The 22691-nt window shown below is 33.7% G+C and overlaps 1 protein-coding gene across 1 annotated transcript; it reads right to left on the bottom strand.

Moving 5' to 3' along the window:
* Positions 1-5215: 5215 nt before the first annotated feature.
* LOC106068639 (uncharacterized) lies at positions 5216-21608 on the bottom strand. The gene is made up of 12 exons (XM_013228085.2): positions 21597-21608; positions 16946-17545; positions 16528-16709; positions 16211-16404; positions 15495-15636; positions 14334-14496; positions 13621-13729; positions 13227-13388; positions 10931-11021; positions 10248-10391; positions 9265-9399; positions 5216-8851 (listed from the first exon to the last, which is right to left on the bottom strand). Exons 1-12 carry the CDS (start codon positions 21606-21608, stop codon positions 7273-7275), a joined length of 3513 nt encoding a protein of 1170 aa, XP_013083539.2. The 3' UTR covers positions 5216-7272.
* Between the last annotated feature and the right edge of the window lie 1083 nt (positions 21609-22691).

The following is a 22691-nucleotide window of genomic DNA, read 5'->3' as shown; positions in this document are numbered from 1 at the left end:
TTTCTTCTTTCAGACTGGTCCGCTGGAAGAGCAAAGCTTCAATGAATGATTAATCAGTACTTCTATAATTTACGGGTACAGAATGTGTAGTGCAGGTACATTATTATTTGTTAAATGCAACGGGTATACAGGCCTTCCATTTAAATGATGCGGAAAAGGAAAATCATGGTTGGGAATGGAAGATGTTCCTCTGGATAATACATAGGCCAAAAAGTGTTTTTGGGAAGGGGGAGTCGTTTCATTTCAGGTATTGTTATGGGGAGGGGGGGGGGTAATGCTTGCAACTGATGGGCACAAGAAGTGTTAGTGCTTAGCCTATATTAGGGGGGGGGGTTTCAACCGTAGCGCAGCTCGGGTATATATAAAAGTATATATATTGTATTTTGCGAAGAATGTATTATCTCAAAAAGTGCTTTTGAAAATGTTATTTTTTACCGTTAGTTGCATCGAAATCATGTTTGAAATGTGCGTAACTCAAGTTCGAACTATCGTTTAAAACGAAAAAGGACTACTAAACTCAAATACGTTTAACAAAGTACTTTTCTGTTGCAAAAGCCTAATGATAGTGATGGTCTCATATTGGCTCATTCGATTTAACAAAGTACTTTTCTGTTGCAAAACCCTAATGATAGTAATGGTCTCTAATTGGTTTATTCGAAGTCAGTCATGAATGTGTCATTCAGTGACGTAGTTAAGGTACGGTAGTTCTATTTGATGGCAGCTTCTCGTGATGCCCTACTAAAAAAAATAAACGAAATGAAACAGCGATAAGATGGGAGTTTTTTTTTTGTTTTCAAAATAATGTGTATGTGTACCGGTATTCATCGTTAAAGTATTGCTAATTTGCCAAAATTGAATTTTACAAGTACTACTATTGAATCTTACATGCTCTCTTGCAACTAGCAATAATTTCATCGAAATTAGTTGGGTTTTTTTTCCCCTCCTGTTCAATTGACAAAAATGCCAGATTTGTAAGTCGTAATTTGTCAACTTCGATTTTAAGTAATTTTTGATCAACTGCAGTTTGACAAAACTTCACTTGCATGTAGTCACAATTGTTACCACAATTGTCAGAAATATCCGAGGATTCAGTACATGCGACTAAAGTCTTTCAAATCACTTCTAGCTAGATCACTACCTAACTAAAATAGGTCAAGAATTTTTTTTTTTTTTCGTGCTGCCAATTGATCTTATTTTGTAAGAAGAATAAATCTTTTTTAGTTTCTCTTTATTGAATGTATGGACAAGGTTAATTATTATTATTTTTTAAAATATAAATGTACGCTAAATTAATACCGGTATATGGAGATGCTGTCGCTGAGGAGTAAAGCACTTGGAAGTCCCATGTTCGAATCCTGGTGAAGACTCTAGGTGGACCACTTCGGGGGCCGATTTTCAGTTTGTGTTTTCACATAGACTTTCTTTGTAACCTTGTTTATATTTAATAAGTGTTAAAATGTTGTAAATTAAATGTAAGTCTAAATGGTAGTGAAAGTTTGAACAATACAGCATGATCGTAGGCCTATTCCTTTTCTGTCTTAAAGTCTAAAAAAGGAAACATGTTCAAGTGATGAAAAGTCTGTTTGTAATTTTAATAAACTTACATTGTAAAATATGTAATAAATATTAAATAAATTTCATACACAATGGAATTTAACATTTGAGCAACAATCAATGAAAGAAAGTAGGTAATCAACTCACTGCATTGGTTAAAAAACAAACATACTAACGCTAGTGTTTATTGAGAAATTTTGGAGAAAGTTGAGAGAGGGCGGTGACACCCTGAACTAACCTCACCGACCCTAGTGACACCACTGATCAATCAGATATAGAATTTGTATCTGTACTAGTCAATGTACCAAAGGTTTCCATAATTTTATACAATTTATCCCTTAATGTCTTAACGGGTTCTTCTGTGGCGCTCCAGCGCTTTAATGAAGACGTCCTAGCAGTGTGTTGAAAAATGTGTGTAGACCTAAAAATGTGACTGATTGACTTAAATTTCAGCAGCCCGAATTCTCGCCTAATTCAGAGAATAGTTTGTGCTTAAGGATTTACTTCTGGAATACGTGTACTCTTTTGGACACCGTGATGTCGACCTTTCATGACCGCAGCATCATGATAACATTGACCTCTGCAAGCAATAGGCTATGTCTAAGACATCCGTAGGCCCTACGTATTTTCTCAAAAGTCTTTGCAACGTTTTCAGCGGCTTTTCCTTAAGTGTTGATGAACTGAATGAAAGACTCACTAGCTTCTTAACAATGTAAACGTACCTTGAAATTTTAAAACTTTGATACCGGTATGTCAGGTGCTTAATAATTGAAAAAATATTTGACTTCATTAGCTTGCTGCATGATTTTATTTCGTGATCGTACACTATTCAAAATAAATTCGTTTTATAATTGTGGAGACATGTACGTATTTGGTCTTGTACTAAGCTGGTTTTGAAGGACATATTCTTTCCGGGTAGATCTATGTGATTAGTAATTTCACTCCAAGATATTGCTTTGATTTTTGTCCTTCCAAATCATCTTTAACTCCTTCGCGATCGTTAGCCTACCCACAGATTCTGCTTTGGAGAAAACGAATAATCTCCACATTTTCCCTTCTTTTTTTAATTAAACCTTGAGCCTTGCTTTCAATACTGTTCACTTACTCAAAGACAAACTTTAAGTTCCCTCCATGCAAGCGATGAGTGAATGTGAGCTCTGCTGTTCTCATAGTTTTCAAGTTTCGACGATAGCCACCACCACCCATCCTTGGATTTAAATGCAGATGAAGTATTTGAGCTTGTTGAGAAAAGTATTCAGAGGAAGCGGAATAAGGATTCTTTTTTTTTTTTTTTGGGGCAGTGAACACATCCATTTGGTCATAACTTTCTTGACGGAAGAACCAAGCTTTCCTATTGACGATTCTTTGTTGATATTACCGTATATTCTTACAAAGTTACGATTAACTAATTAGTAATGCATAAAAACATTATAATTGTCTCATTGTTAAACCAGTGTAATGAACAAGGAAGTAAGAACTAGTACCACGTGCCTCAAGAAAGTGTAAAAGATCGTTGTTTTCAGAGATTTAAACAAATCTACTAAATTAGACACATGCTGGACTACAGTTTACTTTTAATCTAAGAAAGAATGTATGAAATTTAACAAAGTACCGGTAGCAAAATACATATATAGCTCCTCCCTCGTATTCGAAGAGAGGCACATTTCTCATTTCCTATGTAGCCTACTTGAAGATGACTGTAAAGTGCAATTCTCGCTTTAAAAAGCCGGCCGCATGCGTGGTATGGGTGGGTTTGGTCAGTTGCAGACAGGCCTGCTTCTTCTCTCAGCTTTTTGTTTGTTCGGCGCCACTCTTCCTGCTTAAAATCTCGAGACTCCGAGACTAACAGCTTCACGCCATGTGGAGCGATCTAGAGCTAGTGCTTCCCAGTCGTGAATGTCGATATTGCATTCCTTGAAGGAGCTCTTGAGAGTGTCTTTATAGCGCTTGTATTAACCTCTCTGGGAGCACTTTCCTGCACACAACTCCCCGTACAGAAGTCGTTTGGGAAGGCGATTGTCTTGCATGCAGGCTACATGTCCCGCCCATCAAAGTTGGGAACTTTTTACTGTCGCATTGATACTGTTCATGTTGGACAGCTTTAAGATGTCTGTGTCTGGTATGTGGTCGGACCAACGCACCTTATGGATACTCCTTAGACAGCGTAGGTGGAAGGAGTTTAACTTTTTGGTGTGCCGGGAATATAGGGTCCAGGACTCTGATGCATATAGGAATGACGGGAGAACTACAGCACTATAGACTGTCAGTTTTGTGGATATGCTGAGTCCTCTCCGTTGCCACACTTGCCTTGTAGTCTGCCAAAAGCAGCACTGGCACTAGTAACACGAAAGTCTACATCATCATCTAGGTTGGCGTTTGCAAAATACATAAATTTGTTTTTGTTCATGTCCCGGTGTGTACAATGTGTAGCCTAGATTTTACTGAGAAAGTTAACCGTAGTTGCCCCTCGCCACTTGAGCCCGCACCACCCGCACATAGCTAGCTACGCCTCTGTGTGACTTTTGTAGTGTACTGATCACCTTTCAGTCTTGTTCAAATATCTATGGCCTGAATAGTGCTGAAGTGCCAAAACCATAAGCATATCTAATGTCTGTGAATCACTTCAAAATTTCTTCTAGCTTTGAATGTAAAAGTTCACAACTGGCAGATTGCATAGTTTTTGTAAACGAGTTAGTAGTTGTCAAATTGTAAAACTATACTTTTAGTACACAAACATAGAACAACTTTCTATTCTTGGTCATTAGAATACATCTAAAAATACAACTATCTCGTATATGGATCATAGATGGCTGCCTGGTCATGCGGTAAGCGCGCAGGACTGCCGTTCGTTCGTTTTGATCGCCCCAGATTCATATCCTTCCTGTTGCGATCCTCCGTTGTCCAGTGAGAGTAACTCTGAAGGAACATCCGAAACTTGTAAAACATTTTACTTACAAATCTTACAAACATACTATTGCCTAAATTGAGATTGCTCCAGCTGGAATAACCTGCCCAGTGTGCAGCCTAACATTCCGGGCTCACCAGCCACACGAGGAGGCACAAAACTCCAGTGCCAAGCCCTCAGCCCCTTGGATGACAAAAGTGGTCATCATCGAACCACGATGGACAACCTAGTTAAACTAAATTAACTATTGAGCCTAGATTGAGCAAGAAAAACACCTAGTGAAGTCAACATGTTTTTTTGTGTGTTTTTTTTAATTGGCCTTTATAGTTTCGTTATCTTCTGAAAGTGAACTCTTTGATTTATGAAGTTAAAAAGTCAGAGAAGCACATTCACTGGGAAATACAAACTGTCGTTTAAGTCTTCTGTAACAAACAGACCATATTCTCTTCAAACCACACTCTTATTGCATTTTTTGAAGGGGTAGAAATTTGGGTGGGGCTTACATAGGTCAGTGGATTATGTATAAATAGGGTAGGGCTGCTCTACGAAATCTTTCAAATATATGGACACAAATACATACCCAGTGCATAAACAAAATACTACAACTGCCGAGGATTTTTTGTGTAAATAGTTTTTTGAAAATGCAAAAGTAAAACAGTAAATATTTGAACCATGAATTTTACTTTGAAGCTAATATATTACTTATTAAACAAAACAAATAGGATACCGGTACCCAAAAGAACACAAATTCAAAAGTTGAAAGTTTTATTTTATTTTGCTTTGAAGAATAATTTTGTCAAGTCATAAGGAAAGATAAAAATATAGGTCTATTACACTATTAAATATAACATGTGTAATATGTTGCCAAGCTCAGACCAACTGTCATGTTTCAAATAAGGGGCATTAATTATGACACAAATGGGAGATAATTATAAAAAATACAAAGTCAAGGGTACTTCAAATAATCTACTACCAGGTACAGGATTTTTTTTTTAACTTAAAATCATTCAAGTTATAAACTGAAAAAAAAAATTCTTAAAAATTAATTACAACTAAAAAATAATAAAGGTTAGTCTTTGACTCAGTAGATTAAGGGAGAATGCAGTATTTCACATGGCTTGAAGACTCAATTGTGCCCTAGAGATTTTGCCAACACAGACAAAGCCATTGATAAATTACTTTAAGAAAATACCACTACTACTCCTTTCCAAAAAAAAAAAAAAACCAACAATTTTATAGATAGCCACAAAATATTTGTACTCTATAACAGGCTATTTTTGATAATATGAAAGCTTAGACTATCCAACACATACAAGCAAGCTGCTTTATAATATATATATATATGTATATATTATATAGATAGGATAACTACATACAATTACCTTACATTATAAAACAAAGGCCCCAATCAGTAATATAATAATCATAATAGAATGTTTGGAACAGATGTTTAGTAACTGATGCTTAAACTGAAATAAGTTATTTCATACACAGTTTTATATACAGAAACTTGATGCAAAATAATTTCCATAACTTCTGTACTTGTCATTCATTAAATCAAAATAGTTCTTGAAATATTCAATGAGTGAAGTCTATTTGTGCCTTATCAAGTTGGTCTTGTAAGCTCTTGAATTCACAATCATGTATGCTTGGTTAAAGACTTGTCAATCATTTCTAATTAGAATGCTTGGAACAGTACACAGTTATGAAACAGCAGCATGTATTATGGAATACAAAACCTATTCCCTTAGGATGATGTGTCTAACTTTAAAAAAGATAAAAACATAAACAAGAACCAACAAGAAAAAAAAAATTAAAAAAAAAATTGGTCTTATTATGAGTCTTAACAAAAGTAAGTTTCTCAATGGAAGAGGTGTACAATTATTTGACTGTTTTAATGGAAGAAGTATAGATTATCCAGTCTCAAATTATATTGCATGATGCAACATAAGCTTGTTATGGACACATATTAAGGACAAAGATGTTGTATCCTCCCCTTGCAAAGCAGGTCTAGAGATTAATATCATCTTATTTGAAGTTTGTGTTTTTTTGTTTTTTTTTTCAAAAGATATTTCTAGGTATATTCATTCCACATTCCTTCTTTGCTGCATCATTTCTGTGAAACACCCGTTTGAACGATCCTTATTACATGTTGTAAAACTAGACCCATTGTGTCTTTACAAAACAAGTATGTAAATTGGAAGGGGCAGAAAATCAACAAAACTATACAGATGAAGATAATTACATACAGCAGGCCCTAAATATTATAAATAAATAAAATATGAAAAAAAAAACATGTGAGAAGCCAATATAAAATATGTCAGCAATAAACCACTGGATCCAAAGAAAAACAAAATAATACAACACAAGAATTACAACTAACAACACAAATGTATAATACTCTTTGATAAATCAGCAAATAAAAAATCTGGAAATTTAAAAAAAAAATGAAATAAATCACAGTGTAGGAACAGTAATAAAGAAAGTAAATTTTTTTTTAAGCATACAAATACCATAATAACTTATAAATTATATATATATTTCTTTTTACAACAGTCATTGCCAATTGCTGAAATAAGTTTCAAATATTTATTATGATGTACATCAAAAAAGTGTGAAAGATGTTATTCAATGTTAAGTATGGCCAAGCCAGAATGAATATTTTGTACATCTCTCGACTTTGTCCATATGTCAATTAATTTTGGCCTTTTTTTTTTTTTTTAAAATAAGGAAAACCATTAACAACAATAACAACAACAAAATATATAGATAACTCATGGAATTAATTTTAAGTCATTGAAGGCAAATATTTCTTATTTTTGATGTGTCCTTACACCAGACAGAGTATCAGGTTTCTTGATGTGCCTGCTCATTGCGATGGTAGCAGAGCAGTTTAACTCATTGGTCCCATTCAAAGACATAGCTGATAGTGCGCTTGTGTTCAACTTAAGCTCTGGTGACGAAACAACTAATGGTAAATTCACCTGGTCAAAAGCTTCTTTTGAATCTGGGTTTTGAGTTTTTTTAAGAAATATTTGAGAATAACCTTGGTCATCAGAAGAGTTGAGTCTTGATGTTAAGGGCATGGAAATAGATTTATTTAATGGTAAATTGACTGGGGAAACATGGCTTGGGGAAAGCTCTTCTACAGCAGCAGTTTTATGGGTTGGTATCTCAACATCAGGTAATGGGGATGGAACTAGAGCCGTGTCACTGCCTATGCTTGTATGAGAGACACAGGAGTCTCGTTTTGTTAGTCTGGTGTGACACTGGGTAAGCTCAGGTTCTTCTTCTGTGGGATAACTGGAGTTACCAACTGTTCTGAGGAGCCAGTCAGGATCAGATAACATAAGCTTGTTATGGACATATATGGAGGACAAAGATGTTGTCTCCTCCCCTTCCAAGTCAACATGAGATGAATTTTTATCAGACACTTCAAGCACTGACCCACCATAGACATACATTCTGTTTCTGTTATCCTCTGACTCACAGGTTGCACACAGATTTCTTCCCCCATACATAAATTTACGGGATGGATAATCAGAGGTATCATCAAATGAAGATGAACAGGATGACGACGTTGACATGTGTCTGAATTTTGTCTGTCCTTTCTTGTTTAGAAACACATTCTCACACTTGGTATCTATCACAGCTAACAGGTCAGGGCAACCAGATGTCAACATAGTTGGCATGCCCCTCACTTCCGAAATGTCAGACAATGTTCCAGGCTGGGACCTATGCTCTTTCTCGCACACAGAACCAGGCTTTCTCTTCCTGCAGGAAAATGACCTTTCAGCGTGGCTAAATTCATCTTTCGATGCTGAGTCACTCTTTCTCCGAAGTCCTCCCATTTCACAAAAGCGTGAATCTGCCCCATCCATCAACACACTGGTGGACTCTGCCTTTACACGGACTCCTTTGATGGATGACATATGCTCGCAAAGATCTGTGGCCCCAGCCATTTCAGCTTTACCTTCACTCATCAAACTTTCACAGCTGGCTAGAGTTGCCTGGACTGGGACAGAAGATGCTGCTGTCAGAGAAAGGGTTGAATAAGCTGGAAGGGTAGGAGAGACATTTTCATAACAGGGAGAACTGCTAGCAGTGCTCATGATAGACCCAATGCTTAAACCATCGCTTTTGGTTTCTATCTCTGAGACCTGGTCCATGAACCTTGTACACTTTTTCCCACGAGTGCTGCGAGTATCTTCCGATGGGGCAGGGCTGGCCTTACGCAGATGTGGTGATGTAGGACAAGAGGAACTACCCCTCTGATGCTGCCCTCCACTGGTTGGTGTCCTACATTCTTCTTTATCACAGTCTTCGGGGTAAACATGAGGCCCTGGTGTTCCATCAAAATGTCTTGAACAAAGAGAAATTCCATCTTTGTCCCTACAAAAAAAAAGAAAAGAAAATTAACACAAGGGAGGAAATATTTAACCAAAATTAAGCGTAATGGCAAACAAATTCAAACTGGTTTACCCATTCCAAAAGTAACAACCAAATAAAAACAATATTAAAACTATTTAGATGGAAACAAAATTATAATTCTTACAATAACATGATTTATTACTTTATATTATATTAGTTATCAAGTATCGGGCTAAAACTATATAAATATCTGTTACAAAAGTATGAATCATTTTTCTGGCAAATAATTCATTATATTTATATTTCTTTTCATTAAAATATCAAGGTCTTAAATGTTTAACATTAAGAATAAGCCTGAACTCTTTATTTAAAAAAAACCCAACAGTTTGCAAATATACAAAAGTATAAGAAACCAAAAAGAGAACATTTCTTACTTTGGCGATATAATTGAACCAGCTAACGCTCTTGTGCTGGCATCATCATTGAGTGACATGCTGTACGACTCCCCTCCTACACTTGATCTTTCACAGTGAGCTGAATGTTCAGAAATGTCTGCCTGGACTTCTAGTCTGTAGATAGAAAAGATTCACATTTAATTCATCTGCATGTGGATCAACAGAGCACACTTGTGCTTTTATGAAATGAAAAATCTTAAAGAACTAGGTATAAATTTAAATCAACCCAGCATACCCTAATTGAAGTTGTAGATATCAGTTTCAATAAAAGCACTGAGTTCTCAATAAAAAAAAATTTAAAAGGGGTAAAAATGGCATTTGCCACCATCATTTTTTGATCCTGATAGTTTCAAATCTTCTCTGAGGGAAATATTTTAAGTTTTGGTCCAATGCAAAAATGTGCTGTAATTCCAATTAGGGATAAAATGATCTTTTTGCTTTATTTACAATGTTCAAAAATATTTAATGTAAAATATTAAGCTTGTGAGTTTATCAAAATCTAAAAGTGGAGACATAAGAACAATATTTTCACCAGCAGTCTACAACATACCATTTTTCCCCCTCCGTTCCTAGGTATATATATAAAGGTTGAAAATATAACATTGGCTATCACTGGTTCACATGTTATGCCATAGCTTTGCAACTCAATTACTAGCATATGGAGTCACTATGATATAAACTAGATACTCAACATTAGAGAGTTTGATGTAGCCAGTAATGAATTTGATTCTCGTGCACCGGCTCTTACTTTAATAATAAAAAACAATATGCATGAAGTGTTAATGTTGATCTGAAAAGGTCATACTTAAGTCATATCTTTAAGAGTCTTCTTATTTCAATGTCACTATACCCCTAATTAAATAACTAATTATTAATGATATTAATAACTGGATACAGGTACAAAAATATATGTACACTAAGCTGAAAAAATATAATTTAATAAACTGATAAGGAGCACTTACTTGTGGTGTTGTGTACTGTATGAAGCACTGCAGAGACTGCCATTAATACTGTTCCCTACAAGAACCCTGTGGCTAGCTGAGTCCCTATCACTATCATCACGCAAAATTCCTGCTCTATCAATATGACTCCCACTGGCACTTAAACTGAATGAAATAAAGCAGAAGTGAGACGTTTTTGTTTGTCAAGGTTATTTTTATTGCAAGGTAATGGCATAATGATATTCTTCCTTTAATACGGATTTATATTCAAATAACATTGGTTTCAGACAGCTCAAGTATTGTTAAGACATTATCAGATGAGAAAAGAGATTGACAGTAGTTTGCTTGGATTGGCAAACTTGTCAAATACTAATTGATAGTTATGAATGTATGGTTCTAATCTGAATCGGTGCCCCTCTTCTTTTTTCAAAGTTGATATTGCCAGTGATAAACACAATTTAAATTATGATCTAGCAGAAGTTTTTAGCTTGCGGCATTAAAATTGGACTGGCCAAACTTTTGCGCAAATCACTCAGTGGCTTTATATCCTTTTAAGAAAAAACATAAGCAGGTAGAATATAGGCATCAGCAAGGCTAAGTCTGAGATTGAAGAGAGATCAGCCCAGAACTGAAGCTTCTCATAGAGATGTTTAGAAGCCTCATCATACTTTCAAGGTAAACAGAAGAAGTCAATTCATTCTTACCTATTGGTCATGCCTAGACTTGCGTCCCCTATACTTGGGGCGATACTTGGATTAGCAACAGTTGGGGCAGTCTCCATACTGTGGGTATCACCTGAAAGAGATATAATACATGTCATGCCCTATAATGTATTCTTATTTTAAGGTTTATAAGCAATTGTAAAATTGCCATGAATGAGTTACAAATGAGAATAGTAGTATCTGGATTTTGACTGAATGATTTAACCAACTTTTTGTTACAGATAAGTATGTATGATAGTGCGTTAGTTACAGTATTTGGAAAGTGATGAACTACTGAAAACTTCAAGTTACCAAAAATTAGTTGTACTTCAAAGAATTTTTACATATATATTTAGAAAATTCTAAATTTATTTAAGATGTAATAAAATGTTCTATTGAGACTTTAAATGACATAAAATAAAAAAAATTAAAAAAAAAATAACGATCTCAAAGATTTCAGCTTTCCCGTGCTGAACTAAATTACTATTTAAGCCTACCAACATTCTCAAAATATATGTACTACATATATATACATTAATCACATGAATTTACAAAGGTGCAGGGGTGCCACTTATTTTTCCAGTAAACCCTGAAACTCACACTTTTCAGGTTTTAGAATTTTTATAAACCCTGAAACCAAAATACTCAAACTTCCCAAACCCTGAAATAAAGCATGTGCCAGCTGAAAAGTTTTTAATTAAAATTTTTGCAAGAAAAGACTGAACAATCAAACTTGCTTGGTTTAATTTGTATATGTAAATACAAATTCTTCTTTGTTGTTATAATCAAAGGACGCTATGCAAAAATTTTTTTAAATCCCCATAAATTACACAAGAAAAAAAGGGTGGGCACAATTTATAACCTTTTCTTTTTCAAAATGGCATCATTTTACAAAATTAGAACGTTTAGGCCTAGATCTATATCATAATATGCCCCCCATATTTTAAATATATAATTAGTAGTATAATAAATAGAGTTTGTGTGTATTTATTGACAAAGCTTGTAATACAAGTTGAGGATCTTACATTAACAATGTTTTCACCACCCCCCCCCCACACACACACAAAGTTATTTTAAATGATGTTTCTCTCTTAACATTTTTGTCCCTCATTATTCCTTTGAAGCAGCTTACTTTAATCACATTGATGAAACTGATTCCATCAATGTACCGGTACATTGCAACAAGATAAAATTAATTTCAGATTTAGTCCAGATCTACTCCAAAACGAACATTTAGATTTAGTTTCTAATATTTAAATGCAGACCTAGATGGCTAGAATGTGCTAAACTGCTTGTTCATAATTTGTATAGATCTATTGACCAATTAATCTAGCCTCTAGGTCTCGAGGCGAACGCGAACTTATTTAATTCTTCAATCATTGATTCTAGCTCTGATATAAAAACGATGTAAATGTGGTTATCTATTGTAGATCCAGATCTAGAAGTATTCCATCCTAAATCTAGATCCTACCTCTAGAATACTCGAATACTCTAGACGAATATAGATCTAGAGTCTATATATATATGGAATCTATACAAATATAAAACACAGAAAGAAAAAAAATCTCATTTCGCACTCGTGAATTTTTTTTTTCAATTTCTAGGTAGGCGAGTAGATCTAGACTCGACCTCGCCTTAATCTAGACTCGATCTATAATAAATACAAGAATTTACAGTCTAGATCAGATCTAGATTCTATTTCTAGATTGATCATAGAAATATATCTATACTCTAATAGAGTTAGAATTCTAAGTCTAGCCAAATGGAGGCACGTTCCGTAGATCTAGATTTATAGAATGTTTACATTCTAAAAAAAAAAAACAAAAAAAACTGTAAATAAAGCTTAGTGCGCAAGCAAAGTGAAAGTCTTGTGAATCGTGAGACATGAAACCGGTCGATTATGTTTAAAAATGGCGGATCAGAACCTGCAAACTAAAATTAACAGGGAAAACGATAAGAAATTTTGAAAAATCGAAATCAACAAAAAGCCCAGATTATAACAAAATTGTAGAAAAGAGGGGAAAAAATCGGACCCCTCAAAACCTGGATTTCCGGGTTATTCCAGAAAAGTGGCACCCCTGCAAAGGTGTGTTAAAAAAATCAGAAATAGTCTTTTTTTTTCTTTCTAAGCAAACACTTGGTCATGACTTGTTCTTGAATGTCTTTCAACAATAAACCATGCATGAGCATCTCATATATACATCATTGTCAGTTACTGGGTTAATTTTAACTGAACATTTTGGAGACCTATCATATAATAACAATAATAATAACGAGTAGCTCAAAGTTGGCATCAAACCTGTGTAACTATAAGGGCCATGGGTGTTGTTTTCATCATGCTCATCAAACTCAAATCTGACCCCACCAGAGTTGGTGGTGGTCACACCGCAGCCACCACTTCTACACAAAGAAAATGGAACGACACCATAGACATAGGCCAATAGGATAGGCACCCCTATACCTGTAGGAGTACATGCACATTCAGTTAAGTAAATCTTCGTATATGTGATACTAACTAAGAATCTTTGTTAACATAGAGTAAGTCATACATTATTGTCTTTAAGTAATTTAAGTAGAGCATATGTTTATTGCATTTTTGAATGACTCTCCTGTTTGAGAAGTCAAAATATCAATAAAAAAAAAAAAAAAAAAAAAAAAAAAAAAAAAAAAAAAAGCTGAAAAGAAGAACTGACCAACTGCCAATCCAGCAATAATGGGTGAGGCTAAAATGGAAGCTGCCACCCCTCCAGTAATAGCTAAATTTCTCCTATGTTTAGATGCCCCATCAAATCGATAGTGTATCTGAAAAAAAGAATTATAATAATTGATTTTAAAAAGTTGATGCAATTTAAAGCTTTCTTTCAATCCACTAAAATAACTTTAGAATATCACATTAAAGCTACACTATAACTCACAACTTCAGTGAAGATAGTAGATTATTTTTGCATATTGATGCAGTAATATCCTTTTATTTATTTATACAGCATTATTAATTTTATGATTTCATAAAAGCTCACACAAACAGAGATGGATTAATGCTAAACTGCTGAAGTTTAAAGCAGTATGTTATTTCCTTCAATACAAAATTATGATTTTCTATTATATATTTCTGTATCACAGAAAAGTAAGTTACAATTCAATTTGATTGGCCATAATGAGTTTCAATTTAGGCATTAAAGAGGTCCAGTATGACAGAAATGTTGCTAAAAGTCCCAACATTCATATTCCGACAACAACTCCTAAAATATATTACAATGGTAACTTTTGAATAATTCTATATCAAAGATGTGCAGATCACAGCCGACTAATTACCTTTCTCAAAATCAAAGTGTTTTTTTTCAAAAACATTAATTCTAAATCTAGGTATTTATTGCAATAAGAAATAAAAACTAGTACTATAGTTTACCTTACGACCCACCCAAACTGGTATGCCGATGATCATAGCAGGGACTGCAATGCCAGCCACCAAAGTTATGCCAATAGGCGCGCCCACCAATGTGCCCAGCTGCCAAAGAATTTTCTTCTTCCTACTCCAAGGTTTTCTACCCCAAAATGTGCAGCCTGAGGGGCTGTCAAAAAAAAAAAAAATCTACATATAAATACAGACATAAGGGCTATAAAAAATATTTTGTTGATTTAGAACAATGAAAACTGAATATTTAAAAGATTTTTTAAAATTCTTGTATTATTTCACAGCCTAAATTATAAAAAATAGGTGCTGATAAATCTAAACATTAAATTTTTTAAGTTAAGCATACTATTACTAAAAATGAAAAATATCTTTTTTTTTCTCTATGGATTTGCTCCTAGAAAATCCTACCATATCACAAAAGTCTAATGTGCATTTTAAAAATAGAAAAGAAAGGCAAATTGTTTCACTTAAATTTCTTTTATGATCTTTGCTGGAAACCAATGGGTGCACTTTTGGAAGACCATATGTCTGTGCACACTTAAATATAAAAGCAAAGAGTATGGAGTACCATATACCAGCTTTTACACCTAGAGCATGAAGAAGTGACATTTAAATTTCAAAAGCACATTAACAGAGTTGCAGGTTTTGTTTTTTGAGCAAAAAGTTGGGCTTTTCTTCCAAAAAGGGAAAATAATTTTCATTTTTTTTAATGAAAAAAAAAAAGGGGAAAATATATATATATATTTTATTTTTATTTTTTCTGCCTGGAAGAAAATGAAACAAATTTCTGAATTTTTAGTAAAATAAAAAATGACTTAAGTTTTTTAATATTTCAGAAAATTTGGATATCACTTCAGTTTTGGAGAAATGATGGTGCAAAACTGCATTTGTTAATACCGGTATTCTTTTAGAAATGGTTTATATGTGTGTGCATACAATATGCATATATATATATATAAATGATTAAAAACAAAAAGTGAACATCCTCATAAGACCAAATGTAGCTATTGCACATGTTTTTGAGCTTGATATAAAGGAACTGCTCTTTAGTTTGTTTTTGAGGTCTAAAAGTGACAGACAGGACAAAATGAACAGCAGTTTTATTCTATTCTATTTAAAAAAAACAACACTTGATATAACAGTAGTTAATACTACCTCAGATAGTGAAGATCTGAAATTTCTTTCATACAAAGCCAACAGAAGCCAGCCCCACAAACTGCACAGGTCATGTGGTTACAGGAGCCATCATCCATTTTGATAATGAATGCACCACATCGAGGACAAGGCTTGATTTCATCTGAAATTTAATAAAACAGACATGTGTTAGTCAAAGAGTTTATGTTAAATGATTTCATTAAAAAAATATAAAAAAATTGTCATACTTTTTGGTAGGAAAATAAATCCTAACGCAGCAGAAGTAGTAAATTGTAACAATGTTGTTCCTCACTAAACAAACAATAAACAATGTCAGTGATTTCATTATTTTAGCCAAGTATAGCACAATAACACAATCAGCAGTATATTTTCTTGGCACATCTGATACATGAACTCCAGAAGCAGCAAAAGTGATCTTATTGGTATTGGTTTCTATATAGTACATTAAAAAATTCTAACAAGTAATCTTGGTATTCTTTTATAATTATCTTTATCTTTAGATACAAGGGCAGTAATGACTTTAAATCAAGATGTAGAATAAAAAAAAAAAAGAAAACTTGCCATCAATCAGCCATTTACATGATTTAAGACACATCTAGAGCTTAAATCATCATTACAAATGTGCTGATTATATTTTGAAAAACATACAGACCAAATGATTAAGAATGAGAAAGTCAAAGTTTAAAAATAGGTTGCAGCCATTGCTGAAGACTTACTCTGGGCTCCAGACTCCTGACTATAACTAATAGAAGATGAACGTAGGTTAGGAGAACGTTCAGCTCGAGCTGCATCACATGTTTGGTTAGGATGCCAGTACTGCTTACAATGATAACAGAAGAAAGTGTCGCAACCTGGACGTTCACATTTCAACTTTGGACAACCAGCACACCCAAACGCAACAACTGCATAGCTAATAAAGAACAAAAGAATTATAAAAGCAAAAAAAAAATTTTTGAGGTAAAGATATTGACAATGTTTTAATAACTGCAAAAATATTTCTTCCAGAAATTTAAAAGCATATCTTTGTACATACCCACAATCTGGAGCTGGGCACCATCTTGTATCGGAGTCCATGGCTAGTACTCGCCTCAACATGAAGTCCTCATACTTCTGCATCAGATTATCATCCTGGACAACAGCACGTATATCATTGGGGTGAAAGAGCTCAGAGCATTCAGGACATGCTATAGCAAGTCTTGATTCCATTATCTCAATCTGTAGAAATGAAATGTGTATGAAGTTATCATAATGCAAACTAAAAGGCTTTTTTCTGTTTTAAAAACTAAGTAATAACTAATAGCAAACTTCTAAAAAAGTAAACAGTGCAATACTACAATGACATATTTAACACTGATTGAAACTTTAATACTCATTAGTATATATGTTAAGTTTTAAATCTTTTAACTTATTTTCCTGTCTAGTGACTAATTAATGAGGCCTTATTAACTTACTCTAAAATATTCTCTTAAACAGCATGAACAGCAGCGATGATGACATGTTGAGAACTCAAAAAACATATCTTTACTTTTTTCTACAAGGCACACTGGACACTCTATAGGCACAGACTGAGCCTCGTCTCCGTGAGGCTGGCCAGAATTTTTTTGAAGGGTTTTTTCTGACTGGCAATCCCCAATAAGAACTTTGCGCACTCCTTCATTATAGACAAAGGAATCTTCTTGGCTCCTTGAGGATCCATTAAACTGATCAGACGAGAGAATGGTCTGATGAGATCCAGTCAAAGGTGGTGTCGATGATGATGAATTTACTCCTTGGCTCAATGAATATGGCGATGATATTTGGTTATTAATTGTCCCATTGTCTGACTTTGAAGGCTCTGAATCCAAACTAAGGCGGGACTTAGATCTCCGGCGAGGCAGCAAACGGGACAAAGAGAATGAGGCAGTTCTGGATTTGTTCTCTGAGCCCCGCGATGCTCCGGAAGAAGCTGACAAGCCATCACTGTCCCTTTTCTTAGAGGACGTGCGGCGGGGTTGAAAGAAACGATCCAGTGTGAAAGTAAATCCAGAATGGTTACAGCTAGTTCTTTCAAACTTTCATCTTTAGTTTGGTCTATAGTTTTGTGTTATCAGCTGTTAAAAGGAAGAAAAAAAAAAGTTACATTACCGGTATATGATATAAACCAGTTGTATGCATATTGCACATATGTAGGACTAGATTCTAGATCTATATAAATATAGAATCTTGAGATACTAAGATCTATAGTATGATTTAAGTTATAAATCAAGTAATAAAATATAATAATCTATATATATAATTTTCTTCATGGCTCAAGAGTTTGGACACGCAAGCAAGAAGTAAAGGAAAGATCACTCTTTTATTTCTGCAAGTTGAACGAACTTGAATTACACGCCGAAAAAAGAGGGGAGAACAAATAATCTACTTTGTATTCATCCGTCACTAAAAAGCAAGGCCGGACACAACAGTTGTGATGCCCAATGCGAAACGGATTTCGCAGGGCCAAGTTTGTGTAAGGATACGGATAATAAGTGAAATTTAAGAGTTTGTATAAGAAAATAAATTCGTCTTTGCATTTTATACATTCTTTACTACGTACAGAACTACTTTACGAGCCTTGCGTGTAGCAAAGTCATACAGTGTATCATAAAATTTGTATTTCCTACATAGATCACGCTCAATAGCAAGAAAAACTAATTTTTCATTAGTTTGAGGCGCAAGAAGCTTTTTTCACCAGATTACACAATTACGGCTAATGCATAATGCCGTTTTTATTTATCGCGTGTAGGAATGGCGTTTTCCATATTGAATGACACCCAAAAATGACAATTTTTGTCTATATCTTTCAAGAGATTTGTATGAGTTTTCAAAAGATTTTAAATAATTTCCAGAGATTTCCATGACTTTTACATGTATTTGCTATTTCAGGAGATTTCCAGGAGCTCCTGGTAAATCAGGTGGCCGCGGGAAATCTATTATAATCACATAGGTTGCAGTGGCCTATGGCCGGCCATGCAAAATAGCGGTGTATCTTACGCCGTGGGTTGACTATATATATATATATATAACAAGTAATCTACTCTGTATTCACCCGTCACTAAATAGCAGGGCTGGACTTCACCAGATTACACAATTACGGGATAATGCCTTTTTTTTTTTCTCACGTAGGATTGGCATTTTCCATATTGAATGACACCCCCAAAATGACAATTTTTGCCTATATATTTCAGGAGATTTGAGTTTTCTTAAGATTTTAATAATTTTCGTATATTTCCAGGACTTTTTCGTATATTTTGCAATTTCAGATTTCCAGGAGCTCCTGGTAAATCGACAGGAGGCCGCAGGAAATCTGTTATAAGTTATACAATGGTTTCATTTAATAATTTATACACCTAGAATTAGTGCGGGTCCTATGAAAGTGCGGGGCCCACTGCAGTCGCATAAGTTCGGAGCCCATTGCGATCACCTAAGGCCGGCCCTGCAAAATAGCCGTGTATGCTACACTGCTGGTCGACTAGTGTAAATAGATCTATATAATAAATCTAGAATAGTAGAAAAAATGGTAATAGTAAACTGTAAATAACCTTAGACCTAATTAGATCTAGTTCTAGAATCTATAAAGTACCAGTATATAAGAACCATTCTCTCTATATATATCTATTAACTATGTTCTAGAATAAGAATTTAATTAGATCTAGTTCTAGATCTCAACTCATAGGCTTCTTATCTTAAAAAATACAAATGTTAATTCAAAAAAGATGATTGTCATATGCATATCCCTATGTCAATCTAGTAATGCATGAAAATCAAAGACTTTAACTCTGCCAAGTCATTGGTTTTCCTTCTGACTCAGGTAACCCATTCCTTGCTCTAATAGCACTAGGGAAGAAGGAGAATTTGTACAAATTTGTTCTAGCATACAAGGAATGTGCCTTCATTTTTGTGTCTTTCTGAGTATTTTATTAGTTTTCTGTTTTGGTATTTGAAGATTATGGTTCAGTGTTATATGTATAATTGCTACTGTACTTCTATCCTGAAGGGTCTCTAAATTTAATTATTTAAATTATGCAATCATCTGCAAATAGTCTGACTTTTGTTACTGAACTTTATGCAATTTGGTAAATAATTTATGTAAATGCCTGATTAAGTGATGTCTGAAAAAGTATTTTGAACACTGGTGCTATGCCTGATTAAGTGATGTCTGAAAAAGTATAACACTTGTGCTAACTCATAGCATAGTTCTTTGAGTAATCTAGCTGGAATACCATCAGGTCCAGATGCTTTGGCTTTATTTGGTTTTATGTTGGCTAATAATTTTTGGATCCCCTTTTCTTGTACATCTATATCTCCTATGTTTTCAACTTGGTTCAAATTAAGTAATGTCTTTGACTCCTGGGGCTTAAAATGCTGATATGCAAAGTATTTATTTAGAATGTTCACTTTAGATTCATTATCATTATGTGTTTAGTTATCATCTCCTTTAAATGGTGATATTGTTGTTTCCATTTTCTTAGTTATAATATATATATATATATATATAACTTTATATTATACTTTACTTAAATTACTATCCCAGAATGAGTGTATCTGATTATCATCTACTGATCTACTTTACTTACTACTTTACTACTAGTTACTATACTAGCCAGATCTAGATTACTCTAGTGGCAGTCTACTCTAGTCGAGATTTTCTAGATCTAGAATCTAGAGTCAATCTAGACGTATGGCTTGCTATGTTGCATATGTCATAATCTAATCAATAACTTATTCAACTCAATTCTAGTCAATCTAGACCTAGATATAGACATCCATGATAATAATGATATAGACATTCTAGATCTAATCTTGATTCTAGATTTCTACTCTGATTCAAACTGAGTCAAACTTCTCTAGATCTAATGAAATTAATCATAAATTAATGAAATGATCTAATTCTAATGTCTCTCAGTCTATGAGTTCTGTGTCTATCTCACTGTATCTCTATTCAATTTAAATCAAGATTAGATCTAATAGATTAATTATCATTGATAGATCTAAATTATTCTAAATCTAATAACTTTTATTTTTACTAATTAGAATTCTCATATTCATATAGACATAGACTATATTAGTATATATAGATATAGACAAAATTATATAGTTAATATAGATCTAGATTTCTATTTCACTGTCCAGTGTTAGTCAGTAGTCTGAGTTAACTGAGTAGTCAGTGTCAGTCACAGTCAGTGTTAATCTAAACTAAAACTTAAAACTAATTTATATAAAAGACTTAGACTTAGAAACTAAATCTAGATATAGTAGAATAGCTAGACTAGACTCTAGAGTACTCTAGACTTTTTTTTAGAGTCATTATAATTAAGACTAAGTCATTAATTAAGACTAATGATGATTAGAGACACTAGACTCACTAGACTGACTAGAGTACTAGACCTAGTTACTAGAGTCTTATAGTCTAGTAACTCTAGTAGTCTAGAGTTAGAGAGTCCTAAGTAGATCTAAGTATTCTAAGACTAAGTTTTAAGAAATTAAGTGTAAGAGAGTTAGTCCTTAGTATTGCAGAGTAGTAAAGTTACTAAAGTAAAAGTTATTAAAAGATTTAGATCTAAATCTAGATTCTAAGATTGTGATGATTGCCTATTGACTAGGTCTAAATACTATACTGACTATAGACTATAGTTAGTATAGTAATATAGTAATATAAATATAGATCTAGATAATACAGTAATAGTAAAAAGTATGAGTATTGAGTCTATAATCTATAATATAATAAAGTAATAAACCTATTAAATTATTAAATTTAAAATTAGCCTTTATTTTTATAAGTTTATAGATCTAGATCTAAATTATTTAGATTTTAGATCTACTCTAGTGTCTCAGATCTACTCTAGTGTCTCTAGATGTAGATCTAGATTGATTCTAGATCTAGATCTATATTAGATGTCTAGATCAATCTAGAATCTAGATGTAGATCTAGACTAATCTAGAGTTAAAAATTAAATTTAAATATTAGAATTAGGCTATTCATTGGCAAAAATAATTGGAGAAAGAAGTAGACTATTCTTAGACTAGATCTAGACGATCTGTAGGTAAAATGTGTCAGCCTTCATAATAAAAGATGCGACATACCAGTTGTTTCATAGTTTAAGTTTAAATTAAGGACAGACATATCTTATCTAATTATGACTTTTTATGTCACTAGCGAAAATGGTGGACCAAAACAGGATGTGATGTCAGATACATTTATTCTTCAGAAATCCTGAAATAACCACCTGGTTTTAGCGCATGCGTGGAAAAAGATCTTCAGTGTTTTGTTATTGTTGCTTGCTTTTAATAATAATAATAATTAGGTCACATTCACCTACAACTGAACAGCGTTTCTAAAATTGGCAAGATCTAGTCCCCATTTACTATGTGGTACCATAGAGCTCTTCTGTGTCGGAAGACGATGCGCTCAGATCCAGATTGTGGTGGTAGATCTAGATATCTTATAAATTACAGACGTCACTCCAAAAGAGAAGCTAATTACGTACTGGTATCCATAAATAAATTAAATACAAATATGAAACAATGCATACAAATTACAAATCTACTAGATCTAAATATACGCAAAAGTTTGATTAAGAATAAAAATAGAGTAGATGGGTGTATATCTAATAAGGCTATTTCGCTATTATTCTTGGACAAGCTTTCAACAAGAACTAGTCTATTTAGAGTATATATAATATAGTATTAAGGAGGAAATATGACAACATAACTCTATACTATTATGACTCGCCAAAAGGACTAGATTGTTGTAATGTATTTTTTTAACAAAGCTTATATCAACTCACTCTGTCTGACTAAACGTTTGTACATGTTATTTCTCCGACAACCATACTCGGAACAAGCTGAAATTTTGTACAATTATTTCTTTTACCTGACAACACAAGAATCAATTTAAAAAAATTAACAAATTAGATAATTAACTATTGGTAATAAATTACTTAGTTTGGTATCTCAAACAAGGGAAAGAAATAGTACTTGACTGAAGTTGTGGAATAAGCTTGATTAGTCCCCTTTATATTAGGCTGCCGGCTGAGGCTTAGTGAATACAAACCAATCTTCCATGTTCATAGACTCTTCCCTTGAGAAGCCTGAGAAGGCTTTAGCCCACAAGTTTGAATTCAGGCAGGTTGTTCCCTTTTTTTTTAAAAAAAAAGAGATCATCCGGATACCCCCTTC

This window comes from Biomphalaria glabrata, chromosome 17 (genome assembly GCF_947242115.1).
Source record: "Biomphalaria glabrata chromosome 17, xgBioGlab47.1, whole genome shotgun sequence".
NCBI lineage: Eukaryota > Metazoa > Mollusca > Gastropoda > Planorbidae > Biomphalaria > Biomphalaria glabrata.
The sequence above is the reverse complement of the archived record's forward strand: the minus strand, read 5'-3'. Positions and strand labels throughout refer to the sequence as shown.

What these genes read in the sequence shown, in the direction of transcription:
- LOC106068639 (XM_013228085.2), bottom strand. An exon ending in CAGTTTGGGTGGGTCGTAAG is followed by an intron (nt 13,730 to 14,333) that starts GTAAACTATAGT and finishes TCTTTTTTTCAG; the next exon opens with ATACACTATCGATTTGATGG. An exon ending in GGTTCAATTATATCGCCAAA is followed by an intron (nt 8,852 to 9,264) that starts GTAAGAAATGTT and finishes TTTTTTTTGTAG; the next exon opens with GGACAAAGATGGAATTTCTC.